Below are 27,878 nucleotides of genomic sequence, written 5' to 3'. Positions count from 1 at the left end.
ATCCCACCCACCCGCTACACAGCTTCTTCAGCCTGCTGCCATCAGGGCGGAGACTGCATAGTCTCAGGGCTAGGACCAGCAGACTGAGGGATAGCTCCATCCATCAGGCTGTGAGAATGCTGAACTCTCTCCCTGCTCTGCCCCCACTCCCACTTCTGTCCCCTGCACACACTACTCAGCAACCTTATCAGTTACCACCAATACCCAACTGTGACTTTGAAAATCAGGCAGGCACTCAACCACTTTAACCAGCCTCCAGGCTTCATATCCCTATATTTGCCCTACTGTTGACATCGGTTCTGTTTATATTGGTACTGTCACTTAAGCTCCTCATCAGACCTAACAGTGACTTTTTCAATAAAACCGGAATGCATTTGTTCACTTTATTTAGTTTTTATACGTTTATCTAGCACTATTTTCTACTCTGCCTTGTACATCCAGTATCCTGCCTTCTCCTATTACAATTACTTTGCACTATTGTTTACTCTGCCCTGTATATCCAGTATCCTACCTCCTTCTATTATGATTATCTTGCACTATTGTTTACACTGCCTTGTACATCCAGTATCCTACCTCCTTCTATTACAATTTTTTTGCACTATTGTTTACACTACCTTGTACATCCATTATCCTACCTCCAGTCAGGTTATTGTCTTCTGTCATTGTCCCATTGTCTCATGTATGTCTATCAGTGAGCTGCTGGTATCGTATGTCCTGCACTTGTCTTCTGTTTATACACTTTCATATATGTATATACTTATCTTAGTTGAATTTAGTCTATTTTTTGTTAAATGTTACTGCATCTTGGAGAGGAGAGTAACGTAATTTCAATCCATTGTATGTCTGCTACATATGCAGAATTGACAATAAAACTCTCTTGACTTGACTCTTGAACTTTAGGGAAAACTTATTTAAAATTGTATTAAATTACTGTCTGACACATGAACAAAGGAAACAACTCAAAAAGGTTTTCAGGTTATATTTAAGATTTAATACAATTTTAAACAATTTTTCCCAACATTCCCAACAAACAAAAAACATTCCCAAGTGTACAAATAACCTGACAAAACCCTGGTGGATCGAAATGTACTTATTCACTGCTCCATAGATGACTGCTTTCTCTCTCCTTTAAATGAAGCACAGAATGAGAAGGCTTAATAACATTAACTGGTTTTATCACACTCCAGGATAAACAATCCAGTCAAACACGGTTATACTGAATTGATGTAGGAATTATTAAAATAAACCCATTACCCTTCATTAGACAGTTTATTAGATTACTGACACTTCATGTATTCTTTCAGTAAAGTTTAGTTCTGTATTTTTACAATAAATGTACAGTCGTACACACCACAAGTACACACTCAGTTTCACCATGTTTTCCAAGATACAACCCCGAAGATCCATGGCTAAGCTGCCATTGCAGGCTAACTTCTACCCCATGACCAGCATGGCCTACCTGGAAGATTCCAGCAGAAGACTAACTCTCCTCACAGGACAGTCTTTAGGAGTTTCCAGTCTCAAAAGTGGTGAGCATTATGTATTTACAAATATATACATACACATTTCATTTATTAAAATGTTATCTGAACTGCATTATTGAGTACAGAACTGAATCTTCACATAGACAAGAAATCAGTAATTTCCTCCTATTTTTTTTTTTTACGGTTATTATACTGATATTTAGAACCCTGGATGTTTCAGTAAATTATGCATTCCCTATTGAAAAGGAGATGTGTGTGTGTGTGTTCCATATTTTTTGAGGTTACATTTTTAAGATGGGCGATTTGTTTGAGACTGAAGTTCGGCTGGTCTCCCTCAGCTGGAAGGGAACAGATACTCTGCGGCTCCTAAACAGAGAATAGGCTTCATATTTGTCTTCACTTTTATTAAGCCAATCAACAGCCAAATTTAGCTGTGCATCATATGGTTAAGTTTGATGTGAAGCAAACTCTAGACAATTCGGCAAATGTCTATTAGCATTAAGCAAGTGATTTGAGGACAAAGATTACATTTCAAATGATTGATTAGACTCTACATTTAAATCTAAAAGTTTTAGTTAGAAGTTGCAAATTCAGAATCGGACATCATTGACATCGATATTGTGTACATACTTTTCAGGTCAGTTAGAGGTGATCATGGACAGGAGATTGAACCAAGATGATAATCGTGGTCTAGGCCAAGGTGTGTTGGACAATAAGATCACCGCCAACTCTTTTCGCCTGTTGATGGAGCTCAGGAAACCTGCCTCAGAGGTGAGCACAGCAACCCCAATATGATCTTCAGCTATTTTTCATTGCTAGTTTTACAATAAAGGACATTTTCAGCTTAACATTCACAATACAATTCCTAATGTTTCCCTTGTGGTCTTAGGCAAAAAGTGAGAGAAGTGCTCCATTCAGCTTCCCATCTCTACTGAGCCACATCTCCTACATGTACCTCAACCACCCCTTCATTCCCATGCTGACCAATCTGGACTCAGCTGAGCAAGCTTTGGCCCCTTACAGTCCTCTTAGTGCTCCTTTCCCCTGTGACATCCATCTGGTCAACCTGCGTTCTATACAGTCTAAGGTGGGCTCTCCCTGTGGTCAGTTATAATCATATGCAGAGTTTTGTATTGAACAATTTGTATTTTTTTATTATTCATTTTATGATGATGATGATGATGATGATTATAATTATTATGCCACATGCGACAATTTAGGAATAAGTATAATTAAGAAGTTTTAAACAACTGAAACTTTTAATTGTAGGGCTGTTTTTTTTTTCTACAGACACTAGAAGTCTTGTTATGATCCAAAATTTCTCCATTTCCATTAGGAATGGCATGAGTAATTGACTAAATATGGGCTTGTTATAAAACCAACACCAGAGCGTCTACCAATTTTGACAAGGTGCTGTTTGACTGACTTGCAAAACACCAGTATACAAGTTGCTGATTTTGTGTAGTGTACAGGGTAAGCAGCTGTCAAAACAGTGCTACAAAGCTTTTACATGAAACAATGTGGTGCGGCTTAAAACCAGTCTAATGAATAATTTAAAAGATGGAATGATACAAACTTGACACTTTCAGTAATATTTTTCAAACCAAATATTCAGTCTTGCTATATGAGTTCATATGTTTGTTGTGGTTTGCATAAACTGCCATTTACCTGGGGCGGCACAGTGGTGCAGCAGGTAGTGTTGCAGTCACACAGCTCCAGGATCCTTGGGTTGTGGGTTCCAATCACGATCAGAGTGCCCCGGTTTCCTCCCACGGTCCAAAAACACACATTGATAGCTGGATTGGCTACTGAAAAGTGTCTGTAGGTTTGAGTGTGTGAGTGAAATTGTGAGTGTGTATGGCCCTGTAATAGACTGGTGCCCGCCTCCAGGGTGTGTTCCTGCCTTGCGCCCAGTGATTCCGGTTAGGAACTGGATGAGCGGTTACAGGCAATGAATGAATAAATGAATGCCATTTAACTTTAAATTATGATGAATGGAGATTTTGCAGTGGCCCTTCCAGTCTCCTTTTACGTGAGGGTTATGGTCTGTCAAACCAGGTTTAGTGTAATTTTTGCTTAATATTAGTCTGATTTTCCGATAAGAATTAAAGTTAATGTGTTCCTTGCTTTGCATACAAATGTCAGTTTCTGTATTTTTTTAAAAAATCATACAAAGTAGTAAACAAATATCCAGAATAGTAAAGATAGTGATCAAATGCTAATGCTTATTATAGAGAATCTAGACACCAGCCAAGTTAAAGGGCCATTTACAGAAACCAGCACAGTAAGATTGTTTTGTTTGTTTGCTTTTGATAGGCATACATTTCAGGCATAACTACTAGACAGTCACAGTAGGTAAGGGTAGAGATATTTTAGCTTTGGAATGAGAGGGATGCAACCACTAACAGATAAAACAGATAAAAAAATATTAGAAAAATAGTAGTTTGTAGTTCAAATATGGGAGGTATAAACAGACAGGTCATGGCTAGTACTACTGGGATATCAGTGGCATATGGGGGTGGAGGGGTGGGGTAAGGACAGGCATGATTATCAAAACAAAAGAAAATGATGGCCCTAGGCTTGGGTTTAATCACGAAAGTCAATCAAAGAGAAAAATGCCCAGAATATGACATGTTAAAATTTTAAAGTTTGTAATCTTCTACAATGAAAATTCTAGTAGAAGAAGGAAAAGATTTATGTTTAAGGTGGGAGGAGTGTTCATCTGTGTCACCAGCACAAACTATTGCATTTCTACCTCCATAATTTTTCAAATTTTTATTTTTATGTATTGTGTCTTTATATGTATTTTCAAATCAAGCAAATAATACATTTTTTATAAAATATATTAACAGATTAATAAAATATAAATAATAGTTTTCAAAAGATTTCAATAGATTTTTGATAACCATCTTAATGTGGGATTGTGCATGTCTTACAGGAAGAAGTGTTAGGCCCGTCGGAGCAAGCTGCTTTAATCCTACATAGAAAAGGTTTTGACTGTGGCATTTTCATGAAGAACACTGGCCTACTGTGCAATACCACACGAGGCAAGGTAATGTAGCGTGCAAACGTACAACCACAAAATGCATACACACATTCAAAAACAAAGATCCTTCTAAATGCCATGCACACAATATAATACTTTATAATGAAGTAATTCTGTATTTAATTGTCATCATATTTCTGTACCTTTCATACTACACACTTTGTTTTCTTGTAATTGGAAATCTTTCAGTTTTTTGCACCCTATACATTTGATCTGTGACATGGGGTCACAAATTATAATATTTTTCACTTGGAGGAACCAAGGAAAAGTCTGTCTGGTCTGGTATGATTTTTCATGGAAACACACCAGAAATTAAAGGAAGCTTTTTTTTTTATGTCCAGAAGTGAGCAGTAAAAGCTGCTTTTGGAGTGAAAGCACATGTAAGAAATAGAAAAGAATATGGATGAGAAAATATATAAGGACATGCTGGCAGCAGGGTTGGAGGTAAATAAATATTTTTGCAAAACGAAGCTGCCTCCTCATATAACTGAAAAGCCTGTGTGTATGCACATGTAGGCTATTCTGATAATCTTTTAAATCTGTTGTTCAATTTCAGTTTAAATTTTAAAAGAGGCTTTATTGTCATTTCAGACAAAATTAGACAACAGTGCAAATGGCAGCCATGATGCAGAAAGACAGTGGTTCCTGCCACTGGTTTGGTTTAGTTCCCAGCTCTGGCTGGAACCAATAGGATTACTTGGGCAGGACCCCTAACACTATATTAGCCTACCTAGGGCTGGATGATATGGAAATTTATATCATGATTTATTTCTTAATTTCAGTCAATACAATATAGTTCCTATATCAATATGAACAATACAAAAGCCACAGACAAACTGCCAAGAACAAATAAGAAACATGACATCACCAAACATAAACCTCTTGGCTTTGTCAATATTAATATTGTTAAAATAAATTTACAAATGAGTACCGTGAACTGTGACAGCAGCATCATGCAATGAGTTAATGTATGTTGAAATATTGAAAATGTGTTTTAAAAACACACCATTGTTATTGAAACATTTTATATTGTGATTTACAGTACTGTGCAAAAGTTTCAGGCACCAGAGATTATGAGATTTTAAAAGCTATTTATCTGAGCAATAAGTATTTATTTGCTAAAACAAACAAACAACAAATAAAGCCCAACATTAGATTAAAACCAAATAACATTATTCCAGTGAGTGTGATATTCTGTGTGTGAATGTGTTGGTTTAATTTTTTCCAAATCTCTCCTCATGGCAGACCATATTATTTGAGGTTATCATCTAATACCTAGATTTACCGGTTACTAAATAATGATTTTAAATAATGTGTGCTGTTGATTTAACAAATTCTTGCAATCAAGGAGAATCTGAACAAAACATTGTTCTTCAAACACTCACTCACACCTACTACTTTATAGATACAAATATCTTATATTTGTTATTTGTTTTGTATTATTATTTTTTTACACTTACTGAGAAGGCATTTGTTTAAATATATATAATTATCTTAGGTGCTTAAGACTTCTGCTCAGTACTGTATATATTGATAATGAATAATTGTCCAGCCCTAAATCTACCCATGTAACACAGTCAAAATGGTCATTTGGAGTATCGGATGAGTACCTTGAATGCATTTAAAAATAACCATACAACTGAGTTCTCAACTATTTGTCTGAACCTTTCCAATTTCATTATCTTTTTATTTAGATTAATTTTGAGCAACTTCTGACAGAACTGAAAGTGAGCAGCATCACACCTGTCTCCCTGTCTTTGATGCACGAGTCCTCAAGTGGAACAGCAGACAAGGAAATCAACCTTAAACCAATGGAAATTCAAGCATATCGTGTCCAGCTGAGATGAGTCATGATCAGAAATTCATTCACATTTGATCACAAAGAGTGAATCTTCATCACGAAGAGTTAATCTTCATCACAAATCTTTAATGTTTCAGCCACAAGCCAATATTAAGCTACAGATAGAACACTTTGCTTAAGAGTATTGTAAATGAAGATCAGATGTTAAATATCCCCCTCCAGTGAAAATTAGGTTTTTTGCCCTGTTAGCATGTCCATATTTTTTTTTTTTAATATGCTAGAAGATGTATCATGATCTAAATATGTTATCAACACCATGGCAGAGGCTTTTTCCACCTTGAAACTGTTGTGTTCCAAACAGCCAGATTCAGAAAGACAGGGTTTTGTACACCATAAACCTAAGGAACATGGTTTTAACTTATGGGCTGAGATAGGTCAGGGCTAATTGTATATTTGTAGATCTGTGTATATTGGATGACAAAGGTGTAGTTGCATCTAAGCCACTTTTAAGGCATTAGGGGATTTTTCTTCATGGAAATAACTTCTAAATGGAATGTTTTTGAACAGAGAGGTTTTTTAGTGGGTATATCCATGACAAGAAATGTTTAAGCAGTTTTTTTTAATTCCACAATCTTTGTGATTTAAGTGACAATGGCTTCTTTTTTAATGTAATGCTGTAGGTGTGGTTTTGACTGGGTAAGTTGGCAAAGTGCAATATGAGTTTTCTAAGGTGTTCTGTCCCATTCTACTCAGGTTCTGTATTCTTAAAATAGCTTGCTGTCTCATCTGTATTTAGCTGTACACTCGTTAATAGTTACATATAAAATAAACAGAAAAGCTGTGAATGACTTATACCAGTGCACCCAGACCATGAAAGAAATATTAACTTTGAATTAAGAAGGAATGCGTCTCATTGGGAGATTAACATTTGATCCCGAGTGACACCTCAGCCATCCAAGGTCAGGCATACCACAGAGAGGAGAGTTGGGTTTTCGTTGTGTGATTAATGGATACATAGCTAAAGAAATGAAAGCAATTAATAATAAGTTACTTAAGTTGTATTTTAAAGGCAACATCAATATTTTGGGGAAGTGCTGTTCTCTCTGGTTTGTTTACATTCAGAAGCTTAAGTGTCTTTTAAGGTGGAATGGTATTGTCAGAGCTTGTCTGTAGGTTTTTATTCACCATTTGAATTACAGCAGAAACTCGAGTTGTTTAATTTTGTAGCATTATTGGTCTTTTACTTTCATGCAGTTGGGGCTTTCCCAAATTTAGAGTCAGTTCCACTTGAGTAATCTGAAACAGCAATAATTAATAAAGGTATAAATAAAGAACAAAGAAAATAAATAAATATTACCCACCTATGGAGAAATATCCTCATCTTGGTTTGTGCTTACAAAAATTGGAGATCTGTCCCTTGTCTAAAGAATTCCAGATGCCTTTTCTCTGTTGTAGAGAAAGCCTAGAATGCCAGGCCAAGACACTTAGATTTTGTTTCCACATTTATAGACACTAGGGATTTGTAAACACATTAGAACAGTTTCTAGCACACGAACAGATTACAGAGCTAGCAAATGGTGAGGAAACATCCTCAGAATTTTACAAAAAGTGTTTTTTGAATAATATTGTGAACATGGCCTTTGAACTGAAAAAATTCTTATGAAAGTAGTCCAAAAGTAGTAACCGTATAAGAGACTACAGCAAGGAATAGAATAAGGCTTGAAACACTTTATTATTAGACTGATAAAAATAATGTTCCAAAACTGTGGTAAGATGTACCTGCCTAGAATATAATGAGTATCTTTTTTTCCCATGTGAACATTAAAGGCACCGTATAGGATTCTGAAGCGTGACTGTTGATATTTGAACTCAACAGCAAAACAAACACACCTCTCCCTTCAGTGCTCCTTCGGAAACCTCCTCCCTACAAATTCATGCACACATTACTATTGTAATTACAATGGGCTTGCAGACAATGAGAATGCCATTGTTTGTTGTGTTTTTGTTTCTCACTTCAAAGGTTGAGTACGAATATATTATTCATTTAAAATTTTTCCCAACATGTGCCTTTTGAGAGGAATGATTAGAGAGGCACAGAAAAACAGACACAGATATTTTCCAAAGAAAAGCAGTGTAACCTTTCGGGCTGATTATCATTAATCTTAAAGGGAAAACACCTCTGAAACAACACTGAAGCCCAGTATAAATGGAGACCTGAAGTGAAAGACCAAGTAAATCTTAAGGATCTATGAATATTAAACATAGGGGAATATTGTTTGCTCCCTTATTATGCATTGGCCCACTGCTTTTAACATTTGTTTGAAGAAAGGGGTTGCATTCATGTGTAGATTTAGAAATTTTTAGGATTTTTCTGTTTAAGCCTGTAAGATCAAATATTTTATCATAATGTGGAAAATAGAAAACATGTAATTAGCAATGTCTTGAGTTTTGGAGTTGTTCATAATCTGGAGACTACTGTAATTTTCTTTTATTGTACTTAATTTACTGTGCTGATATTTAATTTTTTTAAGTATTTTTTTATTATTGATTTTTTAAATATCTTGGGAAAACTATCAAGAACAGTAAAAGGGACTTGAAAAGCAAATTCATCAGTGGAGTTCGTGAGTAAATATTTCATTTTGAATGGGAAAATCCAGGCTAATTATAGTCTTATAATTATACAATCAGATGTCCCTCAAGTTCCATTTGTCTTTATAGCGATCCACATTAGCGTTAGTCACATGCTTCCTAAGTTTGTGGGATATCACAGAGAATTAATGTAAATTGTTCTTTCTAAAGTATGGTATTTTTGTTGAGGGTTTTCTTTTTTTTTTCTTGTTTCTTGAAAGAATATAGGAAAGGGCACAGATCCTTTTTGAATGATGCTTCTTTGTGCTTACTTCACAGTTTTTTGTGCTTATTTACCAGAAAATAATGTCAGACACAATGTCAAAAGGGATCTTTAATGTTTGTTGTTTGCTTCTTTAGGTTTGCACTGGAACTTTGAGGCTAATGCGATGTATATGATGCTAATACTAGTTTTCACTAAACTGCTTTTTAGCTACATTAGGCCTAATACTGCTTTGGAAACAAGTTATATTGGTGTAAAATGAGAACTATATGGTGTTTTTTTTTTGTTTGTTTGTTTGTTTGTTTTTTCTCCCCCTATTCAAACTATCATTGTCATTACCTGAGAAAACAATGGGGCTGCTCTAAAAGGTAGACATAAATTCAAGCCCATTTAAAAAAAAAAAAAAAGTTGGGAAGTTTGTAAAATGCAATAAAAATGTGATTTGTTATTTCTTTGAAAAATGTACCTGACAGTATTCAAAGAAAATTGTCACGGAAAAACTTGATTATATATTCTAAATACACAAAGATTTAGAATTTGATGTCTGGAAATTGTGCTGTATCTCCAGAATAGATGGGTTTTATTTTTTTTATTTTGTTTCTGATGGTTTGTCTACCTCATGTAAAACATGAATCATAGATTGGAATCAGGATATTTTTATGCTTTTCTAAAAGTTTACCATGAAATGTGTTTATTTTGCTATTTCACTATGCATTGTTGTGTAGAATGCTGTAGATGTGCTTTAAGCTTTTTGAGAATAATGTATATTTTCATAATACTTTCATTTAAATCCAATATTGAAAGAATACACATTTACTTACATCATCTTAAACAGTTGTAAAAGGACTGCCACTGTCTTTCTTTTAGCAAAACTGCCCCTTTGTTGTTGTGATTTATGTAAATTACTTTGGAAAGCATTTGACTTTTTTCAATATACAAATAATGAATATTTGTACAAGATGCAGTTCAGAAACTTCATGAAAATAACTTCATTGATTTTTTTCAATTGATGCACTCAGAATATATATCGATATGAAACATATGACTGATATAAGTAATAGCTTCTTTTCTACAAAGACTCAAGAAGCTTGACTGACTGTAACATTGTTTAAAACAAATAAAAAAAAACACCTGTATAAGCATCTTTTTATAAGCCTCTACAAATAATACCAAATGGATGATCTGGAGGTTTGTTAAATAAAATTTTATATGTTTGATAATCTCTAGGAGAACTGCTGTGTCTGAATCCACTTGTACCAGCACAACACACAGTGATACACCATTGGCACAAAAGAGAATGTTTCACCACCCAAATCATACCTGCTCTGTAGTGGTCTTGTGGAGGTCTTCATCACAGAAGAGCATGGTGAAATGGGGTTAGGAATGTATGCAGTGAAACAGGTGGACGAGCCTGTAATTGTAGAACTACAAAGTAATCCTGTATGGTCAGTGGAGCTGATGAATGGACAATGAGTGTAGATACAGGGCTCCTAATTCAGTGTATATATAAAGATTATAAAATCATAACTAGAGGGGGAATGTTCATGAACAAATTTTGAATTTGGCTCACGTATTGCTAGCATCGCTGCAACATTAGCTTATTTTATGCTTAAAACCTCCTCCTTAAAAAAATCAGCCATTTCATTAAGTGACCACTTCATAAAATGGTCACATTAAAATACCTTAAAAACTCTGGCATTATATTTTGCAGGCCACCTCAAAAATCAGCCATTTTATTTAGGTTTCCACCTTAAGTGACCACTTCATCGAAACCGTCACATTAAAATAAATACCATCTTAAAAAGTCAAACATTCTATTTCGCCGGCCACATAAAAAATTCCACTTTTTTTTTGACATTTTATTTAGGCTTCCACCTTAAGCAGGTGACCACTTCATACCACATTTTTTAATTTGTCCATTTATTTAACATGGTCATTTACTTAATGTGGAAGCCTGAATAAAATGGTTGATTTTTAAAAACGTGGCCTGTAGAATATAATGGGACACTTTAATGTAGTATTTTTTTTAATGTGTCCATTTCTATGAAGTGTTAGTTTACTTAAGTCTAAATCAAACTGCTGATTTTTTAATGTGGAATTTTTTAAAAAGGTGGTGGTATATAAATTTTGGCAGTCTTTTTAATGCTGTATTTGAAGTGATAATTAATTTAATGTGGAAGTCTAATTTAAATAATCATTTTTATTAAAGTGGATGTTTTAAAGGTGGCAGGAAAAATATATTGGTAATTTTTTAAGGTGTTAAATTTTTTTAAGTGGTCTTTTATCTAATGTGAAAATCCAAATGAAAGGCCTTTTCTTAAGGTTGCAGTCAAAATATATTTACTTTAAGATTTTAAGGTTTATTTGAAAATAGTTTTCTCTACACTGTAAAAATTAATTTTGCCCTTTAGTTATCCTAACTTAAATATTGTTGTTGATATGACAGCCAATCACTGAATTTGTTGTGATAATATTTTATATATTTTTTTATATCTTCCCCACTAATAAAAAGTTTTTAAAACTTAGAAACTCAAGTCATAATAAGTCAAGAGAATAGTAAGAAACGATGTACTTGTCATAACATTGTATTTTCGTTGTATATTATGTCAACACATACAATGAGCTGCTTGAAGAGAGCCCACCGTTTCGCCATATTTTCTTTCTGGCTTCAAGCTGGTGACTGAAGTTACTCTGTGCTTCGGCACCAGGTTCTTCACAGCTTTCTGTTGGATAGTTTTAGGGGTCAAGTGCTTCAGATGTAATTACCACTGTGCTGTGGATAATTATGCCACAGTTTGTCTTTCACATAGTATTTCAAGTCAGTCCACTCTATGACCACTCCATTATTTATGTCTGAACTATTGTTTAACAATGTAGAAAAGTTCATACATTGGAAGAATTCCTCTTTATAATGTATGTTCATACCATATATAACATATAACCCAAGTTCTCAGTACTAGTACTTATGGTTCCCATTTGAGCAAACATACCTGTAGATTTTTTTTTTTTTGCCTTTGACGTCTGGTGCACAAAGTGTATATGTTGCACTCAGTAACACTCATCCAAGTGTTGTGGTGGGTTTTTTTAAATTATTTTTTAAATTTATTTATATAAACTTAGTATAGTATGATAGTAGTTGGAAGCCTTAATTTCAGTTTATCTAAAAAAAATCATCATCTTTTTCAAGCTGACCTTCTCTCGGCAGAGGAATTTAAACTCTGTACTGTTACACTGAAAAAGGTGAAACAACCATTTTAGGTCCTGTTTGAACAAGAGCTTTACGGGGCCTGGGAACCGCCCTAGTGCCTGACAAACACTCATAACTCAAAAACTCTACTTTAAAGTGATTTCATATTTAGGTATTAGAAAGGGGTAATTTTCCCACTATTCAAAGTTCACACGAAGTTTCTAGGTGAAAGTATAAGGATTTTAGAAGAAAAGCCGAAAAAGGCCTTTTCAGAAAGACACCTGAGTTAGAGTGGATTATGATATCACCCTCTCTAGCCGCCCCATTTCAAATGAAGTGAGGGATAAAATGAGACGCATTAGTTCGATCGGTATGAAATTTGATGTGATGGGTCCCAGAGTGCCTAGATCTCACCATGTGAATCCTGTAGCTTGAAAATTGACTGAGTTAGAGCAGGTTGAAATTTTGGCCAATGCATTCCTATGGGAAATATTCCCACTTTGGAGGCTCATATTCCGAAATCCGTAACTCGGATCACTCCAAAAAGCATGAGCAACCCGGGTTGGCATAGGATTGTGTGAAGTTTCCATGGCTGCATCTTGAAAATCCTAGGAGGAGTAGCATTTTACAGTTTGTGAATAGAATAATAATAAGAAAAAAGAATAATAAGATTTCGAAGAACAGTAATTTGGCTTTGACAAGCCAAATTAATAATCAACCACGGAGGAGCTAACCCTTTTTCAAATCTCACTCTTTAATCATCTGACATAATAGTAAAAGTTATCAAATTAAAAATACAGTTTAATGTTCATTGGGGACTAGATGAATATAAAGAAACAAACAAGCACCTTGGGGCATTGGAATGATTTGCTTTTTATGACAAAAAAAACCAAACAACATTAAAATACAAAAATAAAAATACCTCTGATCAAATTCTGGTTATTTTCATTACAAATCTCTCTGAATTACTTCAATATATTTATGAATATGGGAGAACATACATAAACATGCCATCTTTTCATTTATTTAATACAAATACATTTTTAAAGATGTTATCAGCTGAAAATGAATTACAATAAGGGGATTGTCTTCAAGCAAGTCATATAAAAGTCAATTATGGAAGAATATTAGGACAATATTCAATTTATACACTGAATGATAACAGGCTTAGGGACACCTCCCTTGTATCTACACTCATTGTCCATTTCTCAGCTCCACTGATCATACAGGAGCACTTTGTAGTTCAACAATTACTGTGTGTAGTCCATCTGTTTCTCTTCATACTTGGTTATCCCAATTTCACACTGCTCTTCAATGGTCAGAGCCCCCACAGGACCACCACAGAGCAGGTATGATTTGGGCGGTGGATCATTCCCAGCACTTCAGTGAAATTGACGTGGTGGTGATGTTTTTTAATACGTGTTGTGCTGCTACAAGGGGATCAGACACAGCAATGCTGCTCAAGTTGTAAAGCCCTCAGTATCATTGCTGGACTGAGAAAAGTCAACTAACAAAAACATCCAGCTGACAGCGTCCTGTGTCCATTGATGAAGGGCCATCTCTGACTTTCGATCTAAATGTTGGACAAATGAGGTAGGTGTGTCTAACAGAGTGAACAGTGAGGGGAAACTATTTAAAAATGCTGTGTCTGATCCACTAGTATCAGCGCAACAGACACTAACACACCACCACCATGTAATTGCCACTGCAGCGCTGTGAATTATGTGGTGATTATTTGTGGGTCCTGACCATTGAAGAGCAGAGTGAAATGGGGATAACCAAGTATGAAGAGAAACAGGTGGACTACAGTTTGTAAGTGTAGAACTACAAAGTGCTCCCGTATGTTCAGAACTAATTAAATGGTCAATGAGTGTAAATACAGGGTAGGTGTTCTACCCTTTTTTTTTTTGCCTACAAACTCAAGCACTATCATAAGTAACAGATAATCTATGGCTTAAGCACAAAGGCTACATGGTCCAAAATGTAATGTTTGCACAATTTCAGCTATGAATAAATGACAGCACTTTTTGCGATCATGCAGATTGCCAACAATTAGAGTATGGAGTAAGTCAGTACACTTAAAGGAGCAACAAGTTATTTTTGCCTCTAAAATATCAGTGTTTATGAAAGTTATTTCTTTGTTTTCTATAAATTGCAGCTCACATTAAATAAAAATTAGTTTTGTGGTCCCAGAATTAACCAGTTTATTTTCCATAGAATGGGTCCCACACTTAGGTTTAGAAATGGGTCTTGAAAGAGAATAATTGATACATCCAAGCCACCAGGTGTCAGTAAAATATTTTCATAATGTGAAGAGGAATCACTGGAGAAAATGACTTATTGCTCTTTTAACCAGGATTTCTGTCTCTGAAAGTTTATGTAGTAATATGTGTTTGTGTGTGTGTGTGTGTTTGTGTGTGTTGGCTTAAAGGCAGTCATTTGTAGGATCTCAACACACACATAGGGCTGTTTTACGATGCTGTACCACTGGGACTTTCGGGGCATGTTTGGGGGTCCTTGCTCTGCTGCGTTTGTGTGGGAGTCGTTCACTGACTCTTCGACCTCGAGAGCTGCTGGAGATGAAGGGACTTCTTCGAGGTCGTTTCACTGTTGGACTGCTCATATCCACGGAAGAGGTCAGTGGAACATTGGGAGGGTCGACTATGTTGTCCTCATTTGAGCACGTAGTCAAGGCTCTGTTGAGGAGGTCAGCCTGGAAGACCTCGAGCTCTGTGGGACTGTCTGAACTAAGTCTACCGCCTGATAGGCCATTTCTCCTCTCCAAAACTGGGATGGACTCACATGTATTGATGTATGAGTCAGGGTCAGTTGTCTATGGACAAGAAAATGAAACTATTATACTATAAATATATATTGGTATATTTAAGAAGCAAATTCTGCTGAAAGCTGAACAACACTGATGCTAACTGCATGTTGTGAACAACCTGAACCACACTATGAAAGATAACTTGAGTATTTTGGTTGCATGTGGTAGTTTGGACAAGAGACCCGAGCATAATATTGTATCTTAAAGTATGTGTGAGTTTTGGTTTAGACGATTTGAATATGGTGATGTCGCGTTTTGGGATCATGAACCTAGTGTATAAATACTTTATTATTAGGTTATATTTGTCAAATAAAATGACAACAGTCATTTTTATTCCTGTGGAACTGTTACCATAAAATGTGAAAAAAGCAGGAGAATGTTTGAAATTTAAATTTCTATTATACATTACATACAAATGCTTTAAAACATATATATAAATATCCTAATAAGTGTTTATGAAATTATTAACTTTCCTGTCAGACATAAGACTTGAAAAATGAAACACATTTTCAGGACCCGTGTCTAATTCTGAACATTACTACTATGTGCCATGTCATACAATGATAAGTCAAAGTTGACAAAAGCAGCCTTTATGACAGCTGAAGCACATTGGAATAAACATTTATAAATGTTTATGAAGGGCCTGTATAAACACCACAAAGCCTTTTAAAGCATGCCCTAAATTATTAATCATTTTTAACAAAGAATTTTTCTACTTTGCAGTACTGCCTTCCCTGCTGTTACTCTGCTCTACACACGGGCCTAGTGTGGCTGCTATCTCTGCTGCTACTCTGTTATACATGCTGACAAATTGTTGCTGCTATTGCAGTTGTCCATTAATGCTCGTTATTGTTTTGTGTTCTGTGTTTGCTCTGTTTATGTTTTTCAATGTTTCTATGTCTTGATGATTGTGAACGTCTTTGAGATCTTGCAAAGCACTATATAAATATAGCGTATTTATAGCATAATAATGTATTATTATTATAATAATGTTTTAAATCAGTTTACTACATGGTTATTGAATTAAGTTGTAAACTTAATTTAAGGTCATTAACGATCATTTTTTAACACAGAGATAGAATGGGCAACAGTGACCTATTTTCTGTCTAATACTGAATGTGTCAGATAACTTATGAAAATGTCAATGAAAAGACTAAGCTGAGAACACGAATTTAGTCCTTTCATATGTTAAGGTAAATCACATAATGGTATTTTTGGTCTGTATTCTGCAAGATCTGAGGTTTAACAGTTTAGGTGGATGTGGTTTGAGTATTTGGCCAATTACAACTCACTGTTACTCTGTTATAAATGACTATTTCTGACTTTTTAATGTGTTTACAGCTTAATTAATAACCATTAACAGCAGACTTTAAACCATTTATAAACTTGTGTTTATAAGTGTGGTCTTATTCTACAGTGGTACCGATAAGAGTCTTTCAACTAAGTGTGTGTCTTTTATATTCACACCTTGATAAGAGGGGTGTTAGAGCGGGAGGCTGATGGTGGGTCACATTGTGTCTCTGACAGGGTGAAAATGACTTCATCACGATGCATGGGTTTGTGTGGTTTGCCTGGTTCAGGCAGAGCGATGACAATTACGCTGGTGTTGTCTGCACGCAGCATACGCTGCCTCCATCGCATCAGAGCATGGCACCCTAACCTCCGGGCAACTGACATACCAAAGGGAGCCTGAAAACAAACATAGTGTTTAAGATGCCCAGAAAGGCATTTTTTTGGCAAGGTAAATTTTCCCCTGCTAATATGTTCATAGACTAATATTTTACCATCACATTACATATAATACTTAACTCTTTTACTTGTTTTAGTCACTTTTACATTTGTTTTGTTATCTGTTGTACACTGCTGTGTCAACCAGAGGAGAATGAGTTCCCCATTAGGAGTCTTGGTTCCTCTCAAGGTTTTTTCCTCATGCACTGAGGGAGTTTTTCCTTGCCACTGTCGCCCTTGACTTGAACACTGATCTCTGTAAAGCTGCTTTGTGATGACATTCTTTTGTGAAAAGCACTACATGAATAAAATTGATTGATTGAATGGTTGACAGTAGTCTAAAATTTTGCACCATTTGTCAGATGTAGAAACTGATTCTAAGCCAAGACATCTTGAATGACTTTCCAACAATTACAGGAATTTATAAACCTAAGGCGATGTCATGAGAACAACTCCTTGAACACATAGCTCATAACATGTGAGTTTTCACACATCACAATTAGTATTACTGTTGTTATTATTATTTATATTTATTAACATCTTATTAAATCCTCTAAGACCATCCTTACATTCTTGTTATACAGGACTTACCACAGCTTCATCATGGCTTTGACAGACTGTTACAGCCTCCTGAGGTGACACCATGTTCCATAGTCCATCACTCCCTACAATAATATAACGGTGTCGACAAGGGTCAAGAGTAATTACGCTTGTGTCAGGTTCTGGAGACACCACAAACTCTCCGCTGTAGAAATTGTAGCTCCAAAGATCACCTATATTCACACAAACATATTCCAAAAGCCTTAATTAGTCTAAAATGCCAATGTCCTAAAAAGACAACAACAGACACACTACATCTGAATCAGGAATTATGGCCAAAGTTCAGTATTGTGCAAAAGTCTTAGGCACCTGAGATTATTATTTAAAATTATACTTTGTTTTCTCAATTCATGTGGAGCTTGTATAAAATTACATTTAATTGCAATAAATTAAAAATTATAAGTACTTTAAATTTATTTTTGTTTTCTAAAAGGTAGATGTGTTGTGAGCTAGTGTAAAAACAAAGTTAGTTTCCAGATGTTCTCCTTGGTTGTATAAATACGTTAAATCAACAGCACACTGGATTTAACAAAATGATGTGTTTATTGACTGGTAAAACTAGGTAATAAATGATAACTTCAAAAACTGGACTGCTCCGAGGAGAGATTTGGAAAGGTTAAACCAACACTTTGACACAGAATATCATTAATTACTGTAATAATGTCATTTATTTTAAGCACAATATTAGGGTTTTTTGTTTGTATGTTTGAGCAAATAAACTCAAAATAATTTCCCCAGGTGCCCAAAACGTTTTTCACAGTGCTCTATGTGAGCACAGATATAAGCACTTTGTCCTTGATTACACATCAACTGTCATCCACATCCGAAGCTATTCAGTAGGGATACATTTGTTTATAAACATATTTAAAATAATGAACAAGATAATAAATAAACTAACAATGTCTCAATTAACAAGGCTTTTTTGGAATAACTGCTTAACCTGTGGCAACAGCAGACTATAGTTTTCAAAATATAAAATTCTGATGTTTCTTGAATTTGTTCTTGGCTGCTAAAGTGCCCTGTTCCTAGCTCAGTTTGCAAATGTATGTGTGTCCAGCAGGGATTAATACTAAAGGGACTAATAATCAAAAATTCACACAGCTCTAATAATGTGTCAAAGATCTGTATGAAGACTGATGCAATCCAGACAGCGCAAGCCTTCAGACAGAAGCATTAAACACTTGGTACCTCCCTAACCTTCTGTCTCTGGATGATTCAGCATCTTCTTCACAGATCTTCAGTCCAGTTTGAGTAGCTGGGTGGGTGGCAGTCAGAGTTCGGAGTAGCAAAAGTTACTTTAAGTACTTTATTGAGAGTTATTGCAAAATTTTTGACACTGCCAATCTTTTACGAACATTAAAGACACTCAAACTGAAATACAAACAGATTAATGACACTTTTTGTGACTGATACCTATAAGTACTAGTTTAAATTTTCCCGTAATAGTTACGATAATAAATTAAAATTCCATTTTTATACTTAATTAAAAAATAAATCACTTTGAGGAACTTCTGTGTTGGGGAACAAATTAAAGTCGTAAGTGTTGCCGATTAAAGTATATTCAAAAAATTATTTCAGCGACATCATTCCAAAACTGATTCACAAAATAGATTAAACAAACAAACACACAAACAAATGAGATGTAATGATAATATTAATTTTACCGAGGGCTCTGGCCACAGCAAGGAACGGGATCTGATCAATAGGTGTGCTCCTTCTTACTGGCCCACTGTGCAACAGTCTTGGTCTTTTCCATACTACACGGTTCACTCCTGACTTCTTTACCACACTAGGAAAATACAAAGACAGTGTTTGATTATGTTTGTAAACACGTGTTCTTTTTTATATCCAAACACTGAGTCCTGACCATTGAACAACAGAATGAAAGGGTGCTACAAATTATTCAGAGCAATATATAGACTACAGTTGGGTTTTGGGGGTGAATTTTCAGTTGTATTCATGTCATCCCTGTATTTCTGGTCTCTGTGTTACTATCAATAAAAAGAAAATGTTGTTTAAAAAATTAATAAAATAAAATAATCAATTATTTAAAATAAATAAATAAACAGTAACATACAAAACATTAGTATGTGATTTTCATTTCATACCTGCCTCCTAGTTCTTCAATTCTTTGTTTCTCCTTGGGGAGTTCAGGTTTATGGTCCTGTGTAATCTCCACAGCTTTGATAACCTTATCAGCTGGGTCTTCCCTGACCCCCAGCACTACTGACGAGTCCCCAACGTGGGCCACAAACATGCGGTCCCTACGGATAACGACCACACTGGCAGTGGTGCCAGAAGTGCTGGGAAGGCCAGTCAATGTCTTAGGCCACTCGGCTGTAAAGCAAAATTTGTAGAAACAATTACTATAGGGCCCAAAGACTAATTTGATAAGGATCCCTCATTTCTATCCAGGAAATTATTGATAGCCCTGCATTCATGGATAAAAGTATTAAAAGTAGTAACAAGCACGTAGTTTGCTGCTGGATCTTCACAACTTCACAGTGAAATCACTGGACAGATTTTTGGTGGCCTGAAAATGAATCTTTTTATTTGTCATAAGAACATTCATTTCACAGCTTGCTACTGGGGATGTAAAAATTATTTAAAAATATATATAACAAAAAGTATTTTTAAGAAAAATCCCACACTCTAGCATTAACATTTATGCATTCATCTATTCACAGCTATTGAGTAAAGAATCCCGAACATGCAAATATGCCAAATATTACCTTAATAAATAACATGTAAATTTAGCAAGTAATCAGGCACAAAAAAGGAAATTAGACTAGACCAATGAAAACATACACTGCCTGGCCAAAAAAATAGGTCACCACCTGGATTTAGCTAAGCAAATAGATAAGAGCCTCCAATTGCATAATTACTGCATGGGTGATTATGTTTCAGCTGGCAACACGTTATTTAACAATAACTGATGCAGCGAGTAGCTTCTCATTTGTAAAACAATCATGTCGAAAAACACATCTGGTGGTCGTGGAAAAGATCTGTTTTAGAAGTGTCAAATAATTAGCAGGCATCAAGCAGAGAAAACACCTAAGGAAACTGCTGAAACTACTCAAATCGAGTTTAAGAACTGTTCAATGCATTATTAAAAAGTGTAAGGACAGTGGGGAAACATCATCTTCAAGGAAGAAATGTAGTCAGAAAAAATCTTGAATGATCGTGATCGGCGATCACTTAAATGTTTGGTCATCAAATCACAGACAAACAACAGTACAACTCTGGGACATGTTTAATAACGAAAGTTAAGAGCATTTCCACACACACAAAGCGACCAGGTTATTCCATCAATGGAGTTTTTCTTCCCTGACAACACAGATGATAATGCTAGGATTCATCTGGCTTAAATTGTGAAAGAGTGGTTCAAAGAGCATGAGACATCATTTTCACACATGGATTTGCCACCACAGAGTCCAGACCTGAACCTCATTGAGAATCTTTGGGATGTGCTGGAGAAGACTGTGAGCAGTGTTCCAAATCTCTCATCATCAATACAAGATCTTAGGGGATAACTAATTCAACTCTGGACAGAAATAAATGTTGTGACATTGCAGAGGCTTGTGGAAATGATGCCACAGTGAATGCGTGCCATAATCAAAGCTAAAGTTGCTACAACAAAATATTAAGAGTGTGTGACCTTTTTTTGACCAGGAAATGTATGTCTTAGAAGTTCTCAATCACATTAGGGAGCAAAAATTCTGACCTGTTGTTCTCTACTCTATGTTAGGAATCATATACAAATATATCAGAGATTCTTTATTAAACTTGTTTTAAAGATATGGCTGCAACAATGTGGGGGACCTGCTCTATGGAATAACCTTCACCTCATGTGAACTATATATATATATATATATATATATATTTTTTTTTTTTTTAAGCAGAGACTCACGAAGTTTCTTCCACATCGCATGGTGGCAGGCGATGAAGCCCTTCCGAATGGCATCACAAACTTTTCGATAATCGTTCGACCAAAACCCTCTCTGCTTTTTAAGGAAGTCCCAGAGATGGTCCCTGGCGAAGAGAGCCGCTTCTCTTCCTCCGTGTCCGTCAAACACAGCGAAAAATGCCACGGACTTTCGTTCTTCTGCGTCTCCCCCATCTGCCCCTTTTGAGGCAGTTTCACAGACGTCTGACCTGGGGTCGGTGCAAACATTCTCTGTCCATGTCAGTGCGTGGGGTTCCGGTTTCTCGTGTTTATCGGACTGAGGTAAACACTCGGACTCGTCTCTTAGGGTCGACACATTATGAAGACCCTCTGTTTCACTGTCCACTTCAACTCCCCTGTCTCTCATAGACCTGAGCTCTTGATGCGGCTCGTTTTCCACTATAACCTCAGTAACATCTTCCATATATTTCCTTCCTCCCTGCTCGGAGAATACACTCACACGAAGTAAGAGAGGGCTTGTCGTGGCCATAGTGTCTTAATTAGGAAAATCAAGAAAAAAACAATTTGTTTTATTTTTATGCGTTAAAACACGACCGTAGGTGATATCCCTCTTTGTTTACGTTTTTACGCTCGCTTTCTTCTTCCCCATTTTCGCAGCTGTTTAATAATAATAAATAGTGCCGACTATTGGACCGGAGTTCGGTGCACATGGCTATGGCGCCCATTGAAATGCGCATGCGTAGAACATTATAACTCTTATATTTTTCTATCATGATTTTAAACATTGAACGATGCCATAGATGAAACACTTTTTTTCATTAAGAATGTTTAAGGGATATGTTAGTGTAACCATTTAAAGGTTGAAAACCCCATCATTCAATCGGTTCTTTACACATATAAACGTATTAGCAAAACATGGTTTTTGTAGCACCTTTATTTTTAAGAATGTAAATACTCCACAGACAACATCCACACACTCTTAGTGCACTGGACACAGCTCCTGACCACTGTCACAGTCTTCAGTGGGCTCTGTCAACTGCTGGGCTTGGGGCTCCCACTCACTCTATTCCTCAGATGTTCAAAGGTCTTAGAATTCCCAAGCACTTCAGCATTTGGACAGCTGTGAAGCTCATGGCTGGCTCCATCCGGCACAATGCACACACAATGCTTAGTAGACGTGTTCTGCTGGAATGAACTTCATATATCTGCCTTGAATTCGATGCATTGCTGGGGCCTCTACATCTCTTCAACCACATACCACTTCTGACACCAGTAATATGTCGACATCAAAGAGGTTAAATAAAGGCTCAAGAAAAGCCCCCGGTGCAGAATTTACTCGCACATGAAACACAGAGGGAAAGGTAAATGTAGACCACTTTTTCTTTTTATGAATGTATCATTCAAAATGTTTTAGAATTATTTAACACAGCGCACAAGGGGCTTTCTGACCCACATTATTTGTCCTGATACCATTTCTGTAAAGCTGGTTTGTGACAACCTGTTATAAAAAGCACTATATAAATGAATTTTGACATGATTATTTGATTAGATATTCAACACGAACTATTAATGTTATGAGTGTTCAAAAGAATAATTAATTCATGAATCAAAAGTTAGTGGTCAGTATTTTGAAAACTAGCTTCCAAAAAAGCATACATTTTTGCGGTTCCTGATATTCAGTTTGGAATATTGTTCATTTTAATTGTTAAAACCAGCTTTTTGTTGATGATACACTTTTTAATAAATGAATAAATTCTCGGCCCACCATTTTCTGATAATTTTTGTATTGCCCTCTCCAGACAAACCTCTCATAACCATATCTTATATCTTGTTTCCCCAAATGAAAATATCAATGTCCAAAGTAGTTTAAAGCAACTGCCATTTAATGATATATGTCTTATTCACCACGAAGATGATTTGCATCTACAAACTGAATGGCACAGAATGAACCATTATTTGTTTGAAATTTTTGTCTGAATAAAGATTCTGCTGCAAAGGTTCAACTAACACCACTGCCTGTAGTTTGCATGTATTACTGGAACTTTCAGTGGAATTCTTTTTATTTTTTTCTGGTGAGACCAAAGCAAGGTTTTGGCACCAATCACTAGATGTGGCTTTGTTGTAAAACCAAAGATAGCTGTGCAGAAATGTACCCTGTCTCCACTGTGAAATATGGTGGTGTATCTGTGATGTTATGGGGTAGGTTTTGTTTGAAAGGCCCTGGAAAACTGGTTCAGATATATAGCATCATAGACTTGATCAAGTACCAAACTCAATAAAAACATGACTGCCAAAGCACTTGTCGAAATCAAAACAAAATGGGTTACTGACCAAAAATCAATGTCAATATCAAGGCCATACCAGTTCCTGACCTAAACCTAATTTAAAACCTGTGGGATGAACTGAAGGGCAGACTTCCTTGAAATCTGAAGGGAATGAGATGAATGTGTATGGAAAAAGGTTCTCATATTCCTTGATATATGTTCTCCATGTTTCAGCATTACAAGAGAATACTCACAGTTGTTATTTTTGGAAAAGCAGGTTACCTGAAGAACAAGATGGATGAGGCACCAACAGTTGGCAAATGTATTCAAAGAAAAAAGGTACAGTAGACGTACATTATTATTACTAAAAGTACAAATTGTGTAAATGTACCTTTAAAGGGAACATCTTCAGCTGTGGGGAAATGCTGTTCTCTGGTTATGTTCAGAAGCTCTTTTAAGGTCAAACGGTATGTTTGAGGGGGAAAACGTTGTTTGTATATGGCTGAAATGTAACTAATTATTTAAGTTATTATTGACTGTTTAGATTACCAAATAAACTGTCTAAAAATCTTAAACATGCTGCATATCTGCCTTGAATAGCCTAGCATACTGAGCAGAGACAATGTTTTTTTTGTACATTTACAGTCACTGGGGCAACACTTTAGACCAGTTTTGAGCATGCAAAATTACTGCAGAGCAGCAAATGGTGAGGAAACATCCTCAGAATTTTATAAAAAGAGTTTTTAGATTAAAATTGTGAACTTTAACTTTAAAGGTACAACATTGGCGTTTAAGCCCAGTTGTGTTCCCTAAATGTACATTACATTCTCTTCTCCAAAATAAGAGGTAAAGAAAATAAATAAAAGTCCTGGAAATTAAATTGGGTGTATGAAATCAACACAATTGACTTCTATAATATACAAGTATGCTCTCGAACTAAAGGTACTGAAAATGTACCCTTGAGGGTACCACCACAGTGACAGTTTTTCTGTGTACATTTGGGAACAAATATTTATTTAATGATAGATGGTAGTTGTAACTTCACATACAGGTAGATTTTTTTTAATGCTTTAAATGAAATACAGCCCATTTTGGTTATGTGCATCTGGGGTGCCAGTAAATGGAGGATATGAAAAAAAGAAAATGAAAAGGTGTTGGTTGGCAAACCCTGTGGGTGTGGCTCATAGTAAAATGAAGGTGAACACGGTTGTGCTGAGAGCAGCTTGTCTGAATCCTCTTGGCTCACACCCTGTGGGTGCCAGCTATACCCATACTTGCAGCAGAGTAAGCTGCAGGCTGTGGGCAACTGTGCCCACCCAACAAGCCTATTGAAAGGCAGTCTGATGGATACAAATGCGAGCGACAGACTTGCTGCATCAACAGCATCCTGCGCCCAGACAGTTTTTGCTGCTGTGGACAGAAATAAACCATAAATAGCCCCTAGGGCCCAGTGCTTGCTCACCATATACACACACTCTTACACATCCACACATCAAACTAGAGAAAGAGCCACAAATATACATCAAGGTGAAGGACAAGTTATAACAGGTACTGTGTAGTCTATTTCTACATGCTTTTTTTTAGACATTGAGTTCTCACTTCATGTTAACTATGATTTAACTGTGGGGGGCATTTTTTTTTAATTGTTTATAAGTAACCCAAGGCTTAAAATCAAAGAAACTGATCTGCAAACAAACATTTACTTACACATATGTGCTTAACATATTGTACTGGACAGCTTAAAAAAGTCATTTCTTTTTTGCAAGTGGCAAAATATATCTATTTATCAATAGATAAATATATAAACCTAAATCTATCATTAGATTTCTGAAAACTCTGTTAGTTTTGGGGCATAGAAACTGTACATTTACCATTTGTTTACTACAAACCCTGAACTTTATTTACATAAATCACAACTGTCAAATTCTTCTAAACTGATAGCAATAATCTTCACATTTTTTATAAAACATGTTCAAAAAACTTTCTTTTGTATTTTTTTCCCATTTGTGTATTGGTTTGTTTACTTCTGGAAGCATGTCAGATCAACAAGGTGCCCCAGAACAGCTGGCTGCAGGAAAGAGCCAGGGAGGAGTTGGGGCAACCTACAAGGTACCAATAAGGAAATTAATTACAACTCATCCTTTAAAATGTTCTGCTATATTTCTGCTATAACTGTTCTTTGAACGTTAATCCAAAATCATATAGTCGCGCACTGTAAAAAGAAGCCCATACTCAATGTCTAAACAATATTCACAAGCTTTATATGTGTTCTTATGACCAGATTGTTCTGTATGAGTTTGAGAACTTTCGGGGAAAGAAAACAGAACTGTCAGCAGAGTGTAAAGATGTGAATGAGAAGAACCTGGAAAAAGTTGGCTCAGTTGTGGTGGATTCTGGACCGTGAGCATTGACAACTTTATTTCTAAAATGTTTTCCCGTAACAATTGATATATGCCTCAAACATATATCTAACCACACTGTGACCCATTTTCTATTTTAATCTTTGTTTGTGGACACAGATGGGTGGCTTTTGAACAACGTGGCTTTGCTGGTGAGCAGTTTGTTTTGGAGAAAGGAGAATACCCTCGCTGGACCACCTGGACCAACAGCCAGAACAGTTACTGTCTTCTCTCTCTCAGGCCTCTAAGAGTGGTTAGTTATTATAGACAAATGTAATGCATTTGAGGTAATACCTGTATATGATTAGTAAATGGTCATTTATCTGATCATTTCCACCAACCAGGATGGTGCAGATCACAAACTACATCTGTTTGAGAATGGCGGTTTCACCGGGAGAAAGATGGAAATTGTGGATGATGATGTTCCCAGCCTGTGGGCTCATGGTTTTCAGGATCGAGTGGCCAGTGTGAAAGCAGTGAATGGAACGTAAGAGTAACCATGTCTTTCTTTTTTAACTTAATGATGCCATTATTCTAGTCACTGTTTTATTGGATTAAATCATAAGGATAAACATGGATACTGTGTGTATTTATGATATTATGTGGATTTATTTCAATGTAAAGTGAATATATCTAGGTACTTTTTTATGTAGTTAATGTAAACTAGTAGAACATTCTAAAATTGAGCTGATTTTATGTCACAGAGGCAGCTATATGACTATTATATAATATTAAAACATTACACATAACTGAATGTGTGTGTCGCCCTCCCATGGCGTGGTGCCCCTTTCAGGGTGTGTCCCCACCTTGCACCCAGTGATTCTGTGTTGGCTCCAGACCCACAGCAACCCTAAACTTGATAAGCGGTTACACACAATGAATGAATGAAATAAAATACGGCTGAAGCATACATTGTTATAGGCAATATAATAATATAAAACTATTATATATAAAGGTAATATGTAATGCAATACTGGCAGTGTAATCGTATTGCTATATCTAGCTCATGCATGACAACATAACATGCAAATATACTATTTTCCTGTCTTAAAGTTATTTGTCTGATTTGCCTTAGGCTTCTGATTACATTACATTCGCATACATTGATCATTTCCAGTTGTATTTATGCTACATGTCAATATTTCTTCTAACAGTATTTACAAAAGTATGAATGTATTTCAGATAATATAACATTTCCTTTTCTCTAATCCTGTGCAGGTGGGTGGGCTACATGTACCCCGGTTACCGGGGCCAGCAGTATGTGTTTGAACATGGTGACTACAAGCATTGGAACGACTGGGGAGCGACAGTGCCCCAGGTGCAGTCAGTGCGTCGTGTGCGTGACATGCAGTGGCACAAAAGGGGATGCTTCATTGCTCCTGAACCCATCCCTAATCCCAATCCTAACCCTAATCCCAATCCTAACCCTAACCCAACACCTCCACCCCCTGCCCCACCGGCTGCAGCAGCTAGCAGCTGAAGGACCCCGGTCACTTCCTTCCATTACGACTGCCTTTGCTCAAATGGCTGCTAAGAAAACAAAAACCACAAAATAGTAAATGACTGCCATTTTTCTTGTCCATCTTTTACTGAACAATAAAGGCCTTGACACTGAATTGGTATTATGTTTGTGCCAGTGTCATTTTACTCCCATTCACTGTGGGTGTATCCACCAATACACAAATTGGTGGCTCCATCATGCTACAAAGACAGCAAAATTCATATCTAAACAGAGTAATAGCATGTCCTCTTGCATTTTCATTTACTCACCACTGCATTCATTC

General features: G+C 36.1%; 3 protein-coding genes across 4 annotated transcripts in view; 2 read left to right on the top strand and 1 right to left on the bottom strand.

Moving 5' to 3' along the window:
- Positions 1-10,382, top strand: part of man2a1 (mannosidase, alpha, class 2A, member 1) — a 37,418-nt gene extending 27,036 nt beyond the window's left edge. Inside the window, exons 18-22 of the mRNA XM_066657761.1 lie at positions 1,388-1,529; positions 2,122-2,255; positions 2,374-2,571; positions 4,423-4,536; positions 6,225-10,382. Of these exons, the coding sequence (XP_066513858.1) occupies positions 1,388-1,529; positions 2,122-2,255; positions 2,374-2,571; positions 4,423-4,536; positions 6,225-6,377 (741 nt within the window). The 3' untranslated portion in view covers positions 6,378-10,382. The remainder of the gene's footprint in view (positions 1-1,387; positions 1,530-2,121; positions 2,256-2,373; positions 2,572-4,422; positions 4,537-6,224) is intronic.
- Positions 10,383-13,125: 2,743 nt separating this feature from the next.
- ppm1db (protein phosphatase, Mg2+/Mn2+ dependent, 1Db) lies at positions 13,126-22,101 on the bottom strand. Its single transcript, XM_066658670.1, has 6 exons — positions 21,435-22,101; positions 19,633-19,861; positions 19,189-19,313; positions 17,516-17,697; positions 16,664-16,885; positions 13,126-15,202 (listed from the first exon to the last, which is right to left on the bottom strand). Exons 1-6 carry the CDS (start codon positions 21,958-21,960, stop codon positions 14,819-14,821), a joined length of 1,668 nt encoding a protein of 555 aa, XP_066514767.1. The 5' UTR covers positions 21,961-22,101; the 3' UTR covers positions 13,126-14,818.
- Positions 22,102-22,336: 235 nt separating this feature from the next.
- Positions 22,337-27,595, top strand: crybb3 (crystallin, beta B3). 2 transcript variants are annotated; one of them, XM_066658672.1, is made up of 7 exons: positions 22,337-22,792; positions 23,973-24,034; positions 25,729-25,804; positions 25,977-26,095; positions 26,215-26,347; positions 26,439-26,581; positions 27,313-27,595. In XM_066658672.1, the coding sequence occupies exons 2-7, from the start codon at positions 23,994-23,996 to the stop codon at positions 27,572-27,574; spliced, it is 774 nt and encodes a 257-aa protein (XP_066514769.1). In that variant the 5' UTR covers positions 22,337-22,792; positions 23,973-23,993; the 3' UTR covers positions 27,575-27,595. The 2 variants fall into 2 exon arrangements, with proteins under 2 accessions (XP_066514769.1, XP_066514770.1); XM_066658673.1 differs by having other exon boundaries at positions 23,970-24,034.
- The last annotated feature ends 283 nt before the right edge of the window (positions 27,596-27,878 follow it).

The sequence above is a fragment of the Hoplias malabaricus genome, chromosome 2, assembly GCF_029633855.1.
Source record: "Hoplias malabaricus isolate fHopMal1 chromosome 2, fHopMal1.hap1, whole genome shotgun sequence".
NCBI classification, from domain to species: Eukaryota; Metazoa; Chordata; class Actinopteri; order Characiformes; family Erythrinidae; genus Hoplias; species Hoplias malabaricus.
This window is presented reverse-complemented; position numbering and strand designations above follow the sequence as displayed.

What these genes read in the sequence shown, in the direction of transcription:
- ppm1db (XM_066658670.1), bottom strand. Translation starts at nt 21,960, where the DNA reads ATGGCCACGACAAGCCCTCTCTTACTTCGTGTGAGTGTATTCTCCGAG. An exon ending in ATTGAAGAACTAGGAGGCAG is followed by an intron (nt 19,314 to 19,632) that starts GTATGAAATGAA and finishes GTATTTTCCTAG; the next exon opens with TGTGGTAAAGAAGTCAGGAG. An exon ending in TGCTGTGGCCAGAGCCCTCG is followed by an intron (nt 17,698 to 19,188) that starts GTAAAATTAATA and finishes GTGTGAATATAG; the next exon opens with GTGATCTTTGGAGCTACAAT.
- crybb3 (XM_066658672.1), top strand. Translation starts at nt 23,994, where the DNA reads ATGAGGCACCAACAGTTGGCAAATGTATTCAAAGAAAAAAG. An exon ending in AATGTATTCAAAGAAAAAAG is followed by an intron (nt 24,035 to 25,728) that starts GTACAGTAGACG and finishes TACTTCTGGAAG; the next exon opens with CATGTCAGATCAACAAGGTG. An exon ending in CTCTCAGGCCTCTAAGAGTG is followed by an intron (nt 26,348 to 26,438) that starts GTTAGTTATTAT and finishes TCCACCAACCAG; the next exon opens with GATGGTGCAGATCACAAACT.